Source organism: Myodes glareolus, chromosome 4 (genome assembly GCF_982192425.1).
Source record: "Myodes glareolus chromosome 4, mMyoGla1.1, whole genome shotgun sequence".
Classification (NCBI taxonomy): Eukaryota; Metazoa; Chordata; class Mammalia; order Rodentia; family Cricetidae; genus Myodes; species Myodes glareolus.
The window spans coordinates 1,252,632-1,272,710 of NC_142029.1; the positions used below are offsets into that span (position 1 = coordinate 1,252,632).

Genomic DNA, 20,079 nt, shown 5'->3' on the forward strand with positions numbered 1-20,079 from the left:
TAGCCAGAGGTCCTCCATCCTGATTTCATCCAGCTAACCAGGACGCCCCTTTGCCCAGGCTCAAGGGCTGAACAGCTGTTAGAGCCCTCAAGCTCCTCCCTCACCAATGACTCAAAATTCCAAGTTGCCTCACAGGACAACCCCGAGAAACACATCTAAAAACAGGCTGTGTTCATCCTTCACGCGTGCCCTGCCACACTGTTCTGGCTGGACCCTCTCCCTCAGAACCCCATCTCCCCTGCCCAGGGCATCCCAGAGCTCACATCTTTGCCTGCGTATTTCAGGTTTGGTTTCCTTCAGATGACCAGGGTTCCAGAAGCAGTGCCTACTCCCCACTAAAACCATGTGGTAACTACATCCAATCACAGTATAGGTGTACTAATTAGAATTTTACTTCCTCCAATCACAGTATAGGTGTACTAACTAGAATTTTAGTTCCTCCAATCACAGTATAGGTGTACTAATTAGAATTTTACTTCCTCCAATCACAGTATAGGTGTACTAACTAGAATTTTAGTTCCTGAAGTACAGACAGTTTAGTAAAGAAAAGCCAGAGTATCCACTTCCTGGACATCTGAAGCCCCAACCACACATGCCTGGCTCCAGAGACAAGTGTTCTCTGGTGCCCACAGGCACCTGTGGAGTCACCTCTGGAGGAGGATGGGAGTGAGACTCCCAAGAGAAACCTATTTTAATTATGTTATCTGTATGAATGTTTTGGTTACATGTATGTATAGTACCACATGCATACCTAGTACCCACAGAAGTCAGAAGAAGGCATCAGATCCCCTTAAACTGAAGTTAAAAATGTCTGTGAACCATTATGTATGTGATGGAAACTGCACCTGGTTCCTCTGTAACTCTTAGCCTCCGAGTCATCGCTCCAGCCCCTCATTTTGGGGGAGGGTTTGAGACAGGGTCTCTCTATGTAGCCCTGGCTGTCCTGGAACTTGCTCTGTAGACCAGGCTGGCCTCAAACAGAGATCCACCTGTCTCTGCCTCCCGAGAGCTGGGATTAAAGGTGTGCGCCACCACCGCCCAGCTAGAAATTCTAAATGATTGGGCCTTGGTGAGTGGGCTGAATCTGCTTCCAAGCAGAGTGGATCCCGTGGAGCACACAGTTCAGCTTCACTGAGTGGGGGCCAGGCCTGGGCCCCACCGTGGCCAAGGATGAGTCACTGACTCACATCCGACTCAATCACACTGCCACAGAAATGTCAAAACAGTCTCCAGAGGTGGCCATATCCTCGGCCTGAGAAGTCCTATGGGAGGTACACCTGCTGAGCTGTAACCTTAGGAGAGGCCAGGGCTCACTAGGGAAGAACTCTGGGATGATGGGATTGACTGGTCAATCAGAAACAGAACTGTAGTGATTTCATTTGTGTTTTAATAAATAAAGCTTGCCTGAAGATCAGAGAGTAAAACAGCCCCACTGGTCAGCCTTACAGACCAGGCAGTGGTGACACACACCTTCAATCCCAGTCGCCACATTAGTTTGCCATAGAAACCAGGCGGTAGTGGTGCACGCCTTTAATCCCAGCCCTAGAGAGGAATATAAAACAGGAGGAGACAGCTCTCAAATAGTCTTATTCTGAGGAGGATCCCTGGAGGCAGTTTGGACTGAGGTAGAAGTAAGAGCCAGTGGTTGGCTGTTTTGCTTTTTGATCTTCGGGCAAGCTTTATTAAAATACAAATGAAATATCACTATAGAGAGCCTCTTTTGACTCTCACTTGCCTGGGAGTTAGTCTGGCACCCGCTTTATCTCACCCCACACTGGGGGTGGGCCTGTGGCAAGACTTGTACTTCACTGGCTTGTGTCCAGAATACTTAAACACACAAGAAGCTGATGGCAGGGATCACCTCTGGTAAAAGGAGCTGAGCATCTGAGGAGGATGGGAAGAAATTTTTATTGTGCCAACTGCATCTTCATAATTTTGTGCTGTTAACAGGTAGTCCTCATTTTTAAAAAGTTTAAATCCAATTAGCCAAAAATAGAGAAAAGAAGCTGCTTGACACATCCCTTCTCAGAAATACCTGTGTGGAAAAACGATGGGATGCAGTTGGCACAATGATCAGTCAACCAGGGGACCACAAAGGCTCTGAGCTCTGCTCCTTTCCTGGCCTTCAGGCAGCTCACCTCATCAGAGGAGGCAGGGTACAGGAACAACAGGGTCATGTAGGTGGCCTGCAGGCAGCTCACCTCAACAGAGAAAGCAGGGTACAGGAACGACAGGGTTGTGTCGGTGGCCACCTTATCGCCAGTCTCCATTATTTCTGCGATGATGAACCCTTTGATGACCACCTCATCGTGAACCATGCCCAGTTTGTAGATGTAGGAGCTGGCATCCATGCTGAGAACCACCTCTGATTCTGTGAAAGAGTAGGGAAGAGAGGAGAGGTGAGTTCTGGCAAACATAGGGTTAGATTAACTCGGGACAGAGCCGCTCTTGGCCTTAGAGGAGTCCTGACCTCTCTGGAGAGCCTGCATCTAGGGACCAAATGGACTTGATGATTTACTGAGATCTCTAGACCCATTCTGGGCCCCCATTGTCAGGGTAGTCTGCTCACGCTGAGGGTACCACAGCCCACTGATAGAATACTAATTCCAAACAAAATCTCTACTGTTGCAGAGACTTGGCGACACCATTAGCACCCTTAATGTGTGGCTGTGTGCTAGACCCCAGACTCCCGGAGCTCTGATCTATGTGTGCTAGACCCCAGACTCCTGGAGCTCTGATCTATGTGTGCTAGACCCCAGACTCCCGGAGCTCTGATCTATGTGTGCTAGACCCCAGACTCCTGGAGCTCTGATCTATGTGTGCTAGACCCCAGACTCCGGGCTCTCACTCTGATCTATGTGGCCCATTTTTTCTGCTATGCCTGAATTTCTTATCACCACCAAATGTAGTGCTCCATAAATGCTGTATCTATTCAAATATAAGAGCACAGAGTATGGGGGTAATCACAGAGAAGAAAGAGACATCAGATGACAGGGATTCTGGTCTCGCTGGGGCCCGAGGCTCTGGTACCTTGACCTTGGATCTGCACCGTCCTGTGGATGATTCCCAGGTCTGTCTTCTGGCTGCCTGTATATGTCTGTAGATCGAGGGAGCATGAAATGTTGACATTCTGTGGTGTGGCCGTTTTCCTTTTCAACACTAGGGTCAAGGTGATAGGATAGCCTAGCTCCACAGAGTTCTGGAGGACATGGATCTGAAGCATGCTGTTCACTGGCCGACGGCTGGGTTTGTCCTCATCCGGGTGCTTACCGGCGGCCTTTTCCATGGCCTTCCTCTCCTCTGGGGAGCCTGCAGAGACACGGAACATTTCCTGAGGACCCTCTCTAAGGGGAACCGAATGTCTGAGCACACCCTTGGGTGCTGAGAGAGCTTTCCCTTGTTCTGGTTTGAATTTTTTTTTATCAACTTGACACAAGCCAGAGTCATCTGGGAAGAGGAGACTTCATTTGAGACAATGACTCCATCTCATTGGCTCATGGACAAGTCTGTGAGGCATTTTATTAATTAATGACTGATTTAGAAAGATCTATTCCACTGTAGGTCTAACACCCGTGGGAAAACAGACCTGAGTTGTATAAGAAAAGTTGAGTAAGGCACGAGAAGCGAATCGGTAAGAAGTGTTCCTCCGTGACTTCTGCGTCAGTAGATGCCTCGAGTCCCTGCCTTGGCTTCTCTCAGTGGACTGTTACACAGCATATATAAACCAAAATAAACCCTTTCCTTTCTAAGTTGCTATGATCTTTATCACAGCAATAGAAACAAATTAAACAGAATTTGGTACCAGGAGTGGGGTATTACTGTGACAAACATGACCATGTCGTTTTGGGGAAGGTTATGGGAGGACTTTGGGACATTGGTCTGGAAAAGCTGTTGAGTGTTCAAAGGTCAGTGGGCACTGTTCTGTGGGAGCTGGGAAAATAAAAATGTTGAGAGCCATGGAGACAATGGAATCCTGGCTTGAAAAGTTTCGAGAGAATCTTGAGAGTCCCTTAAAGAATCTATGAGAGCCATCTGTATGATACATTGAACTAGGACTCTGTGGTATCTGGCCAGCTGGAGTTGAAGAATCAGCTGTGCACTTGAGAGGAAAAGGCAGGCAGATCTCTTTAAGGGTAGCCTGGTCTATATAGAAAGTTCTAGCCCAGACAGAGCTACACAGTGAGACCCTGTCTCACACACACAAAAGAAAGATCAGCTGATAATCAAGAAACCAGCACCACTAGACTGAAACCTTTATGAGACAATTGGTTACTGGTCAGCTGGAGCAGGGAATCAGATGTCATGAAGAGACCAGCATGACTGAGGTGAAATCTCCTGGGAGTATTTCCTCATCGTCAGAACCCAGGAACTGTGGTTTAGAAAGGGCTAAGGCTGCACCTCATGCTAGCTGCTAAACTTGATAGTATATGCTTCCCAGGTGGTGCTGGTTTTAAAGGTATGAAGATACCATGGGTACCGCCTGAAGCATGGCACTGTGCGAAGCCTGGAGAGGTCATCGATAAAGGTACAGCCATGGAGACCCAGCATATTGGAAATACAAAGACCATGGAATGACCCCCAAGGGCAGAGGCAGGCGTGGCATGGACCTAACTTGAGCTTAGGAGATGAGCTATATGAGCTACAGGTGGCAGAGCCCCAAAAGCGGAGTGGGGGGGGGGGACTTGGGAGTCCAGAGGACCGGGAGTCGGTCTCAGATGTAAAGCACTGGGTATTTAACACTGAATGTTTAATTTTGTGTTTGATTTGATTTGACTGTAACTATGCTCTGGGTCTCCCCTCTTGGAATAAGAAATATGTAACTTATGTTTTTATTTTACAGGAGACTTTGGATATCTTAAAAAGACTGAATTTTAAAAGACTTTGGGACTTTTAGAATGTTTTTATATTGTGATATTGAGATTAATATAAGACCTTAGGGATAAGCAAGACAGGAAAGGGTACTGCTTCATAGTGTTGTATTTCTGTGTCAAGTTGACAAGGAGTCAGTTGTCCTGGTTAGATATTGTAAACTTGACACAAAGCAGGTTCATCTGAGAAGAGAGAACTTCAATTGAGAAAATGCTTCCATTTGATCAGCCCATAGGCATTTTCTTGATAATGATCAATGTGGGAGGGGCCTACACCACTGTGGATCTGACACCCCAGCAGGTGTGTCTAGGTTGTATAAGAAGGCAGGATAAGTAAGATGTGAGGAATAAAGCCAGTCAGCAGTGTTCCTCTGGCTTCTGACTCAGTTCCTGCCTTGAATTCCTGCTTTGGGTTCCTTCAGTGGACTATAGGTCCTGGGATGAGTAAGACAAATCAACCCTTTCCTTCTGAAGTTTCTTTTCTTGGTTATTCGAAACAGGGTTTCTCTGTGTAACAGTCCGGGCTGTCCTGGAACTAGTTCTTGTAGACCAGGCTGGCTTCGAACTCACAGAGCTCCGCCTGCCTCTGCCTTCCCAGTGCTGGGATTAAAGGTGTTTGCCACCACTGCCTGGCCCAAGTTGCTTTCCATCATGGTCTTTATCACATCAACAGAAACCAAACTAAGACACCCACTGACTAGGACTATGGAGGCTCCCAGGAGCTGAGGATTCACACTGAGAACTACCCAAGGCCGCGTGCTGGGGACTTGTCTAAAGTGGTTGGCAGCAGGAAAACCAGAGCACCCTAGTGTCTCCTAAAACGCTATGGGAACACAAGCAAAGAGTTACTCCACCTCCAACCTACCCAGGGCTCGACATCAAACTAAGGATAATTTAACAATAACACGCTGAGCCAGCAGCACTTGGAAACCTGAGGCCGGAGAACTGCCATGGCTTCAAACCAGCCTGGACAACAGAGTGAGTTGGAGGAACTCAGAAGGCATGAGGTGATCCTATTGTCTCTCCTCCTCCCAGCCCCTTGGTCACCTGGTAAAACCAGCAGTTCTAGTCACAGTGAAGTCAGAAGCCTCGTCCAGTCTGGAGCATACCAACAACCTCATCACACGGACTGTGTGCTGCTCTGATGTCTATGGCAGCTCCCTGGAAATGTCCACTCCTAGAGCAGACTCGGCTCACAGCCAACAGGCTCTCTCCTGCTGTGCTTATTTGAAAGACAGTTTTACAAACCTGAAGAGAAGCTAGGGAAGGAAAAAGACGAAGCAAGCTGTGCACTCTCATCTGTACAAGTGAGACTGAAGCGCAGCACCAAGTTCTGCAGATGGGCACAGCCCCCGAGTGGACACAGCCTCCGAGCCAAGGCGAGTTTACGTACGTATCCCAGACGACCAAGGCTGCAGCAACCGGTCCCCAGCTGCTCATGAGGCGAATGGGAGCAGAAGTCAGAGGCTTCCCATGATGAATACAGACTGTGCAGAGGGCTTCAGAGAGACAGCGCACAGCACACAGTAGAGACGGCAAACAAGATCTGGTCTCCAGACTGCCACAGTATATCCTCCAAGCTTATCACTTTCCTCAGGAAATGCCCCCCACCCAAAGGAAAACCAGCCCCTGCAGAAGCCTGATTTGGAACTTACTAGAGAAACACTTTAAGTTTTATTTTTTAAATATAGTCAGAGGGGCTACTCCAAGTTTGGTGACCTGAATTCAATCCTCAGTGACTTCCGCAGGCACACTGTGGTGTGCTCACACACATATGCACACCCACCTACACAAAGTTAAATAAATATGAAACCATTGTAGATATATCCAAGGAACTGAAAGGACAGAGAGTACAGCAGTAGCTCACCAAGCAGAGACTATCAATAAAGAACGTGTAAAAGTCTAAAAGTCACTAACAGCTTAGAGACTGCACAGGAAGCCATCAGATTTGAGGATGGGGTCATTGAAATTATCTAGTCCTCAAGGCAGAAGGAAAAGGAACAAGGAAAAAGCAACAGTACGCTGAGCCCTCTCTCCCTCTCTGAGGCAGCCCTCGCTCTGATTTTTTCTTTCTTAAATCTCCTACTAGGACAGCAAGATGACTCAGTGGACAAGGGCTCTTGCCCCCAAGCCTGACAGTCTGTTTACAGAGGGCAGACACTGTCCTGGGTCCAGGACGGACAGGAAGACCTGGTGTCCTGCAGACCCTCCCTCCTGTCACACTACAGTGAGCAGCTCCTGCCTTCTTTACACTGATCACCCTTCTCCTCTTTCTTCTTGCCTGCCCGCCCCCCCTCTCTGAGGGCTGGCCTCACACTCACTGTGCTGTGAATGATGACCTTAAACTGCTACCACTGCCTTGACCATGGCTGGGACTACGGCATATGTCAGTGTGTCTTGTTTTCATAGAACCACACAACCATCTGAGCTGCATCTCCATCCAGCAGGGAATCGGGGCTGCCCACAAGTACCCGGCCACCATAGCCATCGTGGACATGCAAACAGGACCTATGTGCGCAGAGCGAGCAGATACAGGAGTACCTACTGCCTCGGGATGCAGGCAGCACCAGGACAACCTCTGAAGCCCCATCTCTTCTGCTTGCCTCCCTCAGGCTGTGCTCTAGGGAACACCTCACCATATCTGGAGCCTCTTCCTTGAGACACCTGCACCCACTATTGGTGGCTGAGGGACAGAAACTGCATTCCAGCATCAGAAATTCCATGGCGTACAGGCTGTAATTCTCCAGGCAGCCTGGCTTGGTGGAATCTGGCAGATTTACCGTACAGTGGGACAGATCCAGACACAGGAGGCAGAGACCGACCTGAGCCTGGGGTACGGTCCTGGCAGAGTGCTTGCCTAGTGTGCACAAAACCCTGGTTTCTAGCTCTAGTACTCTAAAAAAAACAAAACTCACACCTTTAATCCAGCACTCAGGAGGCAGAGGCAGGCAGCTTTCTGTGAGTTCAAGGCCAGTCTGGTTCACACAGTAGGTTCCAGACTAGCCAGAACTACATAGTGTGACTGTCTCCAAAGGAAAACAAGGTCCTGACCCAGCCACTTTTAAGATGGGTGAATCTAAGCCAATAAGAATATAAGAACATCTCTGAATTTCATGTTCTGGGCATTTTTACTCATGGATTGTCAAACAGATGACCCCCCTCTAAACTGTACTGTCTAATTTGATAGTAATAATGATAGCCTATACATAGTTTTTGATGAATTAAAAACAAATACAAGGATATGTTTCATAGCTAAAGCCAAGGAGCTCCGCCTTAGGAGCTGCTCAGGTTAATGGGTAAAAGGAAAGCACCTGAGTCCAGGAGCCAGGCTGGCTCTAATTCTTTAAATGCTGAAAAGAGGCAATCACGTACCACTAGCTAAAACAAAGTTTCAGGTTAGACCAGATGCCTTGCTAATAGTTTTAAGATAAATAATCTCAGGAAACAAGCCAAAGTTCACAAGGACACATAGCTGAGCTGCCTGACTCATTAGGCTAGGGTGGAAAATACAATATAGATCGATAGTTACTAGCTCCTCCTGCGAGGTCTGGTTGATGACCAAAGGTGATGGTGAATTCCTTATACTCGCTTTTGCCCTCAATCTCCTGACACAAAAAAACTATTGATGAGTGGGTATGTACCCTAAAGATTTAAAGTAGAACTGACTGATTCCTTTTCATAACTAAAAGTTTAGGATTGTGATTCCTTTAAGATTCCTTATAAATGGTGTGGTGGTGGCACACATCTTTAATCCCAGCACTCGGGAGGCAGAGGCAGGCAGATCTCTGTGAGTTTGAGGTCAGCCTGGTCTACAGAGCAAGTTCCAGGACAGACTCCAAAGCTACAGAGAAACCCTGTCTTGAACTCCCCCAACCACCACCAAAAAAGACTCCTTATAAGATTACCTTTCAAGATAAGTAATAAAGTATTGGCCCTTTCTTTGTAAGTGCAAATGCAGCTGGCCAGGAGAAGACCTGACACGGATAGCTTGCTTGCCCACACAGTTAATCTATAACAAATTGCTACAAACAAATCTGTAACAAATGAATGTACATTGGGTTCTTGGGATAATTTGTTTCTCACCTGTAGTATGTAAAATGTTTACTGTGTGAGAGATATGGAAAACATGCTGTTTTTTACTGTTTGTTTTGTATTCATTGTAATCATTCACTTGAAAGACAGAATGAACCACATTGTAATTCCTACATTGCCTGAAAGACTTTGTTGGGATGTATAAGCTGTAGAAAAAAGTATATAGCAGAAAGAACAAGAGAACAAGGAAGAAAGCCATCAAGATCATGTAAGAGTGTTTCCTTCACTAAGACCCCCTCAGATAGAAAAGCGTAGCTTAGGCCAACTGGTTGGATTTCTTTCAAAGCCCTGTGCTGCTGACCCCCCAGACAGCAGGACAGTTCCTTACCCTGCCACCACACCCGGCTACATTCTGCCCTAGACTGGACAAACTGTGTGTCATGCCAAGCCTGCCCCAGGACATAGTTACCCTCATCTCACACGGCTTGGGGTACCGTCACATTCTTGCCAAAGCGCACATGGTCAGGCTGTTGTGACAGGAACCCTATGGCCAACGATGCCTAGATTTCTCCCCTCAGGTCCTTCAGATTCAAGATCCTGGCTCAGGACCAGTATCGCGTGGTGGCAGAAGTCCTGTGCAGCTACCTTCGGGGAACTTGTACTGCGAGGTGATGTCTTGGCGCTTGTTCTCGCCCACCATCTTGGTGCTGATGTTCCTGCCGATACTCGCAGTCTCCACGGCGATAAGGACGTTCTTCTCTTTGCCTTGGTTCTGCTTCACCAGCCAGATGAACTTGTCGCCGTTGACCTCGGTGAAGACAAACTTGGTGTCGTACTTTATTTCGACCTTCCCCAGGCGGATGGCACTCAGTGGAGATGGTCCAGTGCGGAAGCCTCCTGAGGGGAAGGAAGAGAGGACGGTTGCTGGGGTCTGTCTCCTGGCCTACCCTACTTTATCCCTTAAGTTCATCACAGTAACAGTGAGATCCCACCCAATCAAGTAGACAGGGGGTTCCCAGGCAGCCTGACTGCTATCTACCATTTAGAACACATCCCAGCTTAGAACTGAAATGTCCAGGAATTCTCAGGTCCAGAGGGAAGGAACCATGCTCTATTTCCATTCATCCCAGCACATTGTCTATTCCTGTATGGCCCCTATACCTTCGTTTCCTGGATATTGGGTTAAAGGTAGTACTGACCTCATAAAGTCATCGAACTTCAAAAATCAAACAAAGCAGTATACAATGGCACTTAACACAGTCACCACTATTGACCTGAACTGATAATGCTGCCTTCTAGCTCTGACATAGGAGCAGAGAGGTCTCCTTGACAGTCACTAACAACTTAGTAAGCATTAGTCTTTCAGATCTTCATTGTACAGACTGGTTTGATTTTGTACACTTGTACTCTCAACACTGGTCTTGTCATTTCCTTTGTTTTATTTAAACCTTCAATACACACGACTCCTCCCCTAGCCTCTCAAAAGCAGCCAACCCTGCAATTCAGTGTAGTGAGCTAAGACTCAGAACAGGGCTTCTATCTACCACTCTTGTTTCTAACATGCAGAGGGCATCCACACTCTGCCCTCACCTTATTTACAGTGCGAATGGATAGGTATCTTCTAAAACCCTTTCCACCTGGGCACAAGGCTTCTGCTACCTCCCAGGTAGATGGCGACTGTAACCGCGCGTATCCCAAGGCTACTGTCCCCACCCTGGCAGAGACAACTGGGACCCCAGAGAAAGGACCCCTTGCTGAGCATCTTTCAGCACAAGCGGTGTGGTGAGCTCTCTTCCCCGTGGGGAGATGAGGAACAGCAGATCTCTGGAGGTCCCTGACTGGTGCCATCAGGAGCTGTGATGCTGTGACCGTACCTTGGGGAGCCTTCGGGACACTCTGGTTGGAATAATATAGGCACCAACATATTTTAAATTGTAATCGGAATGCCTTTGGGGACTGCCTCCTGCCTCTGGGTACCCCTCCTCTGTCCACACTATTTCCTCTGTCCAGGTGATGACCTTGCTCCTGGAAAGGCTAAAGAAGTCCCCTGCAAGGGCCTGTGTCCTGTGGAGGTCAGGGTCCCACTGGGATGTGAAAGAGATTTAAGGATGACAGTGTAGATGAAATGTATAAGCCTAAGGCTACATAAAACAAGCTGGAATATTTTTCTTTTCGAGGCTGGTTCCCTTTGTGCCTTAGCCAGAAACAGTCACACGCTCTTAAAGAGCTTTCTCCTTTGTTAATCTTTTAAGCGCAGGTCAGTTTCTCACTGGTAAGGCATATTAACTCTGTAACAAATCCACAAGATTTCCCATGTAACCTCAGACCAGACTTAATCTGCCCAGACACTCCCCAAGCTCCCTCCCACCCGGGACCAGATACAGGTAACCAGCCAGCTGGGACACTCCCACTCCATCCAGCTTGGGCTTTGTGGTCAGCTGCTTGGGGACCTGCGGCTGAGAGTCCCATCCACCGCACCTTCCTGAGCCTGGGTTTGCCAAGCGCAGACAGTGACCAAACTCACTTAAAAGGTGAGCTGTGGGCTAGTGAGTTACTAAGTAGCCGACACCCCTAGTACCCATGTGATGGAAGGAGAGAACTGACTCACAACCTGTCCTCTGGCCTTCACGTGTATACCATGATGCATGTGTGTGCACACACAAACACGTGAAAAGGTGAGTTATGAGCTGTACATCCAGTAAGCGCCTGCACTTACTGTTATATCACGTGACTGTCACTTGTGTCCTCTTTATAAGGCCTTGCTCAGTGTGAGTGTCGCCACCCAAGACCCCAGACAAGGCCTCCATCCCCAGCCCCTCCTGAGCCCCATACAAACTCACCCTCGCTGATTTCCTGTGGTGTAGCATCCAGGACCTGCCAGCCATCGTGGCCCTGGGGTAGATCGTGTCTTTTCATCCAAGCATCTGTCCACACATGGAAATTCCTGTGGCAGTGGAAACAGCCCCACCGGAGAAACCGTCACCATAGCCCTTTAAGGTTCTGAAGTGGGGACCTTTGTCAACAAAGTCAAGGTCAGTGGGGAGAGCCATGTGGAGAGCGGAGCTTAGAGCAGACGGGCAGTAGGGGAGAAGCCTTTGAGACCCAAAGACCCCTGATCGCTAGCCTCTGCTGAATGAATGAATGAATGAATGGGCAGAAAACTGTAAACCTTTTCTCCACTCAAAGGGATTCTGATTTTATTGATGAATAATTTTATAGCTTTATAGCTGGACAGTATTCCATATTCTTGATTTTTTTGTTTGTTTGTTTTTGAGACATGGTTTCTCTGTATAGCCCTTGCTGTTCTGGAACTCACACTCTGTAGACCAGGCTGGTCTTGAACTCAGAGAGATCCACTTGCCTCTGACTCCCCAGTGCTGGGATTAAAGGCGTGCGCCACCACTGTCCAGCTATTCTTGCTATTTTTAAGACAGTTGCATCATATGAATTAACAGAGCTTGGTGTCTCCAACATATAGTGCCAGAAAGAAAGACTTGGCACATCCAGCTGCAGGAGACATGACCCCACCCAAACCTCCAGACATCCTGCCTCCCTTAAAATCCCTGCGCTTTTAGCCTGCAAGCTGCTGCGCATTGGGTCAGAGAGCAGAGGACACATTGCCCTTGTCGACTAGAGGTGCCAGTTATATCAGCGTAGCACACAGCAGCCTGTCTCAGTCTCCAGGGCTGGGGGCTAGAAGTAAAGGCCAGTTCTCAGTCTTTGCCTCCATGGGGGCAGAAGTTGCAGCCCAGGGATCTTCATGTTTAACAAGCCTTCCCAGGAGTCCTGGGTCACACAATGAGGTTGACTCTGCAAAGTGGGTTTCTGGAGTTGACACTGCTCCCAACCTGAACCAGTTGACAGAGGAGGCGAGGCTGAAAGCCCACAGGAGAACAGAAGAGGAACCCTAGCCAGCCAGGAGCCTACCAGACAGAGTCCTTGGTTAGATGTGTCATTGTCTTGCCGGATTCATCCAGGTAGATGTCTACTATGAGGTTCTTCCCTGTATCGTGGGCTGACTCAAAGTTGGTCACGCTGCGAGCCGGGATGCCCACTGCTCTCAGTGCTGAAAGAGCCCAGACAGGATGGTCAGCCTCTGTGGGGGCTGAGCGGCCCCTGCCCCGGCTGCCGCCTACCTGTGGTCAGGATCCCAGAGAAAACCCAGCACTGGCCAAAGCACACGGGCATCTTGGTGAGGTAGTGCTGCTGCAGGATGGGCACGCTGCTGGTCCACACGTACGGCGCGGTGCCATTGCTGTAGTCTCCCGACCAGTTCCCCACCAGCACGCCGCCGTTCACGGCACACATCTGACACGGGACAGAGCGGTGTTAGCGTGTGTGCCCTCCCCACACCCCAGAGTCTCTCAGGACAAGCAGAGCACCCAGGAGGAACAAGGGACACGTTTAAGACTAGCCTTGACTACATAGGGAGACTTGGTCTCTCCTTCTGTACTCCCCCAGAGAAACCATCCCTCACTGAGCAAGGGTAAAAAGCCAGAGAAGAGCATCTCTCATAGCATGGGAAGGCCATGCCGTGATGCCCATGTGAGACTTCAGGGTACAAATGTAGAGGCGGGGTGACTTTTCGGCACATAGATACTGCCTGTCAGGACACCTGTGAGTGTAGACTGACACATGACATACCTAACGGTAAAAGGAAATCGGGTTATAAATGTATCAAGGTAATTAGAACCATGAGGGCACACAGGCATCTTAAATCCTAGGTGACAATCAGGCCCAGCACCTTACCACACACCTTCATCTGGACCCTGAGGTGAAGGACGGACAACTCTGTACTGGTGATCTGTCACCTGAACGTCTGGTACGGACAAGGGAGCTGCCTGCCCCGGGAATCCCTGCTCAGCTCTGCTCCTACCGCCAATATGGTCTACTTAAATCGCTGTCAGTCTGGACCCGTCCTGCTTCTCACCCGGTTGCCTCCACTGTCCCACACCTCATTTCTACAGCCTTGCTTGACCCTGAGGCTTGGCTCAGTCCTGTGATCCCTCAGCTTTACTCTGCAGCACTTTCCAGCAGATCTTCAGCAGTATTAGCCCCGCCCCTCTCGCACACCTCTCTCTCTCTCTCTCTCTCTCTCTCTCTCTCTCTCTCTCTCTCTCACACACACACACACACACACACACACACACACCTCTCTCTTTCTCTCTCTTACACACACACACCGCAGAGATCCTTCTTGCATTCCTATCAGGTTCTCTGCCTCTTTGAACTCCTTGGATTCTGCTGCAGTTTCTTTGATCCTTTTGTGACCATTCTATAACTTACATCTGTACATACATACATTCACACATGCATACACACATGTAGATATATTTACTATGTGATGTGTAATCCAAGAATGAATATTAGTAAGACTGAAATAAAAAAATCCTATGTTTGCCTCGGCTGATAAATCAGGATTGCTCGATACACTGCTGCTAAGGAAGTCAGCATAGCGTAGCAACACGGCATAGCATGTGAACTTGTTGCTGTCAATAAATTCTTACATAGTACACTCATGACAGTGTTCATCCTAGCTGCAGCCAGGTCTACAGGGAGGGCGAGAACCTTGAATATTTACACCATCTTGTAGACTGGAAAAGCCATTTCCTACGATCAACTTAGAAGTGGCAAAGTTGGCCTTCTGAACTCAAATTTGAGAGCCTGTTCTCAGAAGGACAGTGGCAGACAACACATCCCTTGATAGTTTTAACTGCTCTGCTGCAGCTCCCTGTGAGCTTCGTGGAGAGCAGCTTACTGTCTGCAGGAAAACCTAACTCGGCTGAGCAGGTGTTGACAGACCACAACAGCATTTGCTCTGCAGACTTCTGGGAGCCTGGATGTAGCATCTGGCTTCTCCACATACCATGGTGCAAATGGCTCTGGACACAATCACTGGGTTCTGCAGCTCACTGGGCTCCAGATGGGCAAGCAGGAAGAAGCAGCATTTCAGGATGTTCTTCTCAAACTGTCGTGGAGATAGAGAGAGAGGCATCAGGATTCTGTCCTGTGGCAGACACTAACCAACCCCATCTGGTTTGTATTTCCTTGAAGGATAACTCATCTCCAAAGTAAGGGAAATTGCCCACGGTCTCCCAAAGATCCTCCGCATTCTGCAGTAGAAGCCACCAAGCAGTCAGACACATGACAACAGTTAGTACATCCAAAGGCTCACAGGGCACAACTATTGAAAAGGTGAACACGGGGCTGGGAAGATGGCTCAGTGGGTAAGTGCACACATACATAGAGAAGGACACAAAGAGGTTTCAGTACCGTGAGGGAAATTCTTTGGTAATCAAGTTAAATCAATGAAACAAGTTGCCAAGCTGTGTACGAGAAATGTCATCTCAACTTGGTTAGTATTAGTAATAAAAGGTGGATGAGGGTGGTGATGGGCATGATTCGGTGGTTAAGAGCCTTGCTGCTCTTGCAGAGGACCTGGGTTTAATTCCTACACACACATGGTGGTTCATAGCCAGTTCCAGGAGAGCCAATGCCCTCTTCTGGCCTCCGCAGGCACCAGGCAAGTACACAGTGCACAGACATACACAGGCAAAATACACATAAGATAAATAAATACCTTAAAAATAAAGACTAGGGTAGGCAGTTTGATCCTCAAGATCTACCCCATGGAGAGAGCCGACTCTTGAGAATAGGTCCTGACCTCTACACACAGGACCACATGTGTGCATGTAGGGTCACAGATCCAACCCCACTTCCAGGCTTGAAAACCTACCAAAACCCACAAATCTCTGAGCCTCAAAACCCACCAATCCCTGGGCTTGGTTTGAAGTCCCACTAATCCCCACCGGAAAGCTCCACCTTGGAAAACCCCCATCCCCAGGAAACCCCATATAAGTCTGTCTCCTTGGTGTCCTGCTGCTTCTCGCCCAAGCAAGCACAGTCACCCAATAAATGTCCTGTGTGAAGTTTATTGTGCACTGTGACTTTGTGGTATTTCATGGCTCCTGACTGCCAGGATACCTTTCCCTTCAGAGCTACAACACTTGCATTGGAACTCCCCCCCCCCTCCACACACACACACACACACACAGAGCTGCAACACCTGCACTGGGGAAGCCTTTCCCCTGGAACTGTAACACTTACAGTGCCCCACACACAATAAACGGAAAACAAACGTTTAAGAGAATGAAATGCTCTAAACTGTAACATTGTCACCACGGAAAGCTGACATTTTGTTTTATGTACTGTAGTTTCTTCTTTGTTCTTCCCCCTCCCCACCTGCTGATTGTTGCAGGTCTTTTTGCTTTTGTTGTTTTATTGAGCCAGGGTCTACATAGCCTTGGCTCTCCTGGAACTTGCTACATAGAACAGACTGGCTCCATTCTCATGGAGACCCGCCTGCCTTTGCCTCCTGAGTGTTGGGATTACAGGCTTTGGCTACTATGCCTGGTTCACATTGGTGTACTGAGACTGTATCTTCCTACTTACCCTACACCGGCTTCAGAGTCACCCTCTCTTGTGTTTAGATCACAGGCATGTGCGACCAAACCTGGCCCGTGTATTTCTAAGTCTTTTGTGATAAGCATTACTAGGATAGAACCAGGGCCTCACACAAGCTAGGCCAGCAGTGCCCAGCTCAGTTCAGGCCTGAGTTACTTTTTAAATCCTGTGATATGTGCTGGTTATGCTGCAGCCCAATGGGAAACACAGCAAAGCGGAAGGAGCAAACAACAGCTGTGGTTCAGAAAGCAGCAGAGCTGAGCCAGTTCCTGAGAGGAGCGGCTCACCTAGGATTCCAGCAAAGTCTCCCAGGACCTTTCTCCTGGAACTTTCCCTTTCTGTCGACCAATTCCTACCCCTTTTCTGCTGCTCTCTTGGCCTTCCAGCCACAGGACAACCTGACACCATGCTGCCCACAAAGCAGACACCCTCCTGACTGGAAGTCCCTCCTCCACTTTTCCTCCTCTCTTCTATGCTCTGTGCAGAGACCAGGGACAGGAGGCAGGTTTGAAGGGTGGGCATTTTCCAGTGTTTTGCTCTGTGAAATGTGGGAGGAAGACTGGCATCTTCTGATGCCATGAAGCTGACACGGTGGACTTGTTAGCCACCAAACCTCTGTCCACCCACGTTGCCACTCTTCCTACAGCTGCACCAAGACACCCATCTCTCTATGCAGCAGAACCTTCTGCACCCAAGCCTCCCAAATGCCTCCTGGTTTGAGCTTCTTGTCACACTGTCACCTGGCATCTATATATGGACTTGCTGAATGGTTCCTGGATAAATTTCCTGGAATATAGGAGATCGGAAAGAGCCAAGGATAGGAAAGGCACTGGTGGGCTCTGAACAAGGGGCCTCTGGTTCAAACCGCTTCTCCTGTGGGCTCTGTGGATCTTAGTCCTCTCAGGCAAGTTTCACACTTTGGAGGCCAGTTTTTCAGCTAACGTGAACCCACTTTGCTCCACAGCCTTTGTTTAATAACCACTAAAAAAAAAAAAAAAAACAACATATGCATGGCGCAGCCAGAAGAAGTCAGTCCATTACCTGACCAAAGGTCCAGGGCTTCTCTTTGATTTGTTTGGCAAAACCCATGTAAATGTAGCCGGTGTCATTAAGGATGTATTCTGCCCGCTCCTCCTCACTAGGCATGAAAACGCTATCATCTGAAGCAAGACAACACACATGTGGGTTACTGACTACCCGTGAGATAGAGGCAGGCTTACCATAGGGCTGGGACAACAAATACTGGGGGGATGGGAACAAAAAGCAGACAGGGTCACAGCAATACACTGTACATTGAAAATACAAACAGTCAGACGTAGTAGCTCATGCTCGACACAAAAACTTGGGAGGCAGAGGTAGGTGGGGCTCCATGAATCTGAGGCCAGACTAATCTACACTGAGAGTTGCCAGGGCTACATAGGGAGACAGTCTCAAAGCAAAAACAAAAACAAAATAAAAAAATGAAGAACTTCCAAAAGGACATCCTGAGCCAGGTGCATGGCTCTTTCAACTGGAAAAATGTGAGGAAATTTGAACATAAGGAAGATTATGATGTAGTATAAATCATAAACCATTAATAAAAGAGAGAATCAGAGGCTGGAGAGACGGCTCAGCAGCTAAGGGCACTTCTTTTTTTTTATGTATAGAATATTCTTTTCTGCGTGTATGCCTGAAGGCCAGAAGAGGGCACCAGGCCTCATTACATATGGTTGTGAGCCACCATGTAGTTGCTGGGAATTGAACTTAGGACCTTTGGAAGAGCAGGCAATGTTCTTAACCACTGAGCCATCTCTCCAGCCCAGGGCACTTATTCTTGCAGAGGACCCAGGTTCCATTTCCAGCATCCATACAGTTGCTTACAACCATCCCTAACTCCAGTTCCAGGGGATTCAGTACTCTCGTCTGACCTCCCCAGGTGCCAGGCACACACGTGATGCACAGTCAAACAAAACATACACATAAAATAAAATCAGTAAGCTGAAAAAGAGAGAGAATCCATAAGTTACAGAGATGATGAATGGATGGGTGGATGGATGGATGCTGTGCATGGACAGATTAGTGATGGATGGATGGATGGATGGATGGATGAATATTGATTGGGAGAAGCACTTGAAGCAAGAGAATGCCAGGGTCCATCTGGTAAGAGTGGACAGAGGGCTGGAACTGGACATCTGCATAATATCCCTCTGAAGACTGCTTGCTTGAATCAGGCAAAATTCAGAGGAGGGGAGTTCTGATGAGTACATATCTGCATGGTTGTGAAGTGTTTCCACATAAGCTGCTTCCTAGTTTTGAAAGGAACATCATCGTCTTCCTTTGGACAACACCTAGATCAGATGATGCCAAGTTTAACATTTCCCAATTAAGGGCTAAGGATGTGTGGTATGCCTCTAGATGATTTTCAACACACTTCACATAATATTCCAGCCAGGAGCATGTGACTTGAATCTAAGGATGATGAATCACCAGACAAATCACAAAAATTAGGATTTTTCTGTTAAAGCAGATAGGAGCTTGTTCCTCTAGATCAGTGGTTCTCAACCTTCCTGATGCTGCGACCCTTTAATACAGTTCCTCATGTTGTGGTGACCCCCAGCCACAAAATTATTTCATTGCTACTTTATAACTGTGATTTTTCTACTGTTATGAATCATAGTGTAAATATCTGATGTGCATCCCTAGAGGGGTCAGGACCTGCAGGTTGAGAACTACTGTCCTGGAAGTTCGCTGACAAGAAAGTCAAGGGTAGGTGTGGGTGAGATGGCTGTGGAGGGGTCTCTACTCCAGCATCTCTGGAACAAGGCTGATGGGTTAGAAAGACACTGTTGGGTGGAGAGGGAAGAATGTGTGCTCTGAAGGAAGCTGGTGGAGGAGGCTGAATATCACCAAAACAGTTTGCACAAAGCGCTCAAAGAGCTAATAAAAATAAGAAAAATAGCCGGGTGGTGGTGGTGGTGGTGCATGCCTTTAATGCTGGCACTCGGGAGGCAGAGGCAGGTGGATCTCTGAGAGTTCGAGGCCAGCCTGGTCTACAGAGTGAGTTCCAGGACAGCCAGGGCTATTACACAGAGAAATCCTGTCTTGAAAAATAAAAACAAAAAACCAAAGAGAGAGAGAGGGGGAGAGAGAGAGAGAGAAAAAGAGAGAGGGAAAGAGAGAAATAAAAATAAAATTAAAAGATAAAAATTTAAAGTAGAAAATGAGTGACATTTGTATAACGGCTCAAGAGTAGCCAGGAAGGGACGATCTGAGAAGAGCCAGGTGTGAAGATGAGAGGAGTCCCTGTGGCTCCCAGCAGCCTCTGGGCAGGGCTGTAGCAGAAGCAGAAGCTGGCTGGGCTTGGCAAGGCAGTTAGGATGCGCTGAAATGGCAGGAAAGACATGTGTTGGTGAGCTTGGTCTCCAGAGGATCTTCTAGGCATGCAGCAACTGTGCCTGGATCATGCTGGTCAGCAAGTCTGAGAGGGCCCTGAGAGCAAACATCAGTTCCGGGACTCGGCACCGGGGGCAAGCATGGGCACTCCTGGCTGTGTCTGTGAGGTCTGCGAGTTGGGGTGAGGGGGGGACACTCCACAGCACAGCTGGACTCCTGAGTTACCTGCACACCATGGATTGAAGAGAAGGAAGAATATTCCACCTTTGAACTCATTCACCTTCAGGCAATACATCCCCACCATGGCATCCGCGGCGCTGATGACAGCCAGTGTTACCTGCAC

General features: G+C 48.3%; 1 protein-coding gene across 1 annotated transcript in view; it reads right to left on the reverse strand.

Moving 5' to 3' along the window:
• Positions 1 to 20,079, reverse strand: part of Tgm4 (transglutaminase 4) — a 32,437-nt gene that overhangs the window by 2,414 nt on the left and 9,944 nt on the right. Inside the window, exons 5-13 of the mRNA XM_048423593.3 lie at positions 19,962 to 20,073; positions 17,406 to 17,524; positions 14,767 to 14,868; positions 13,037 to 13,208; positions 12,828 to 12,966; positions 11,741 to 11,844; positions 9,546 to 9,797; positions 3,031 to 3,309; positions 2,202 to 2,371 (exon numbers count right to left, since the gene is read on the reverse strand). Coding sequence (XP_048279550.1) covers positions 2,202 to 2,371; positions 3,031 to 3,309; positions 9,546 to 9,797; positions 11,741 to 11,844; positions 12,828 to 12,966; positions 13,037 to 13,208; positions 14,767 to 14,868; positions 17,406 to 17,524; positions 19,962 to 20,073 — 1,449 coding nt within the window. The remainder of the gene's footprint in view (positions 1 to 2,201; positions 2,372 to 3,030; positions 3,310 to 9,545; positions 9,798 to 11,740; positions 11,845 to 12,827; positions 12,967 to 13,036; positions 13,209 to 14,766; positions 14,869 to 17,405; positions 17,525 to 19,961; positions 20,074 to 20,079) is intronic.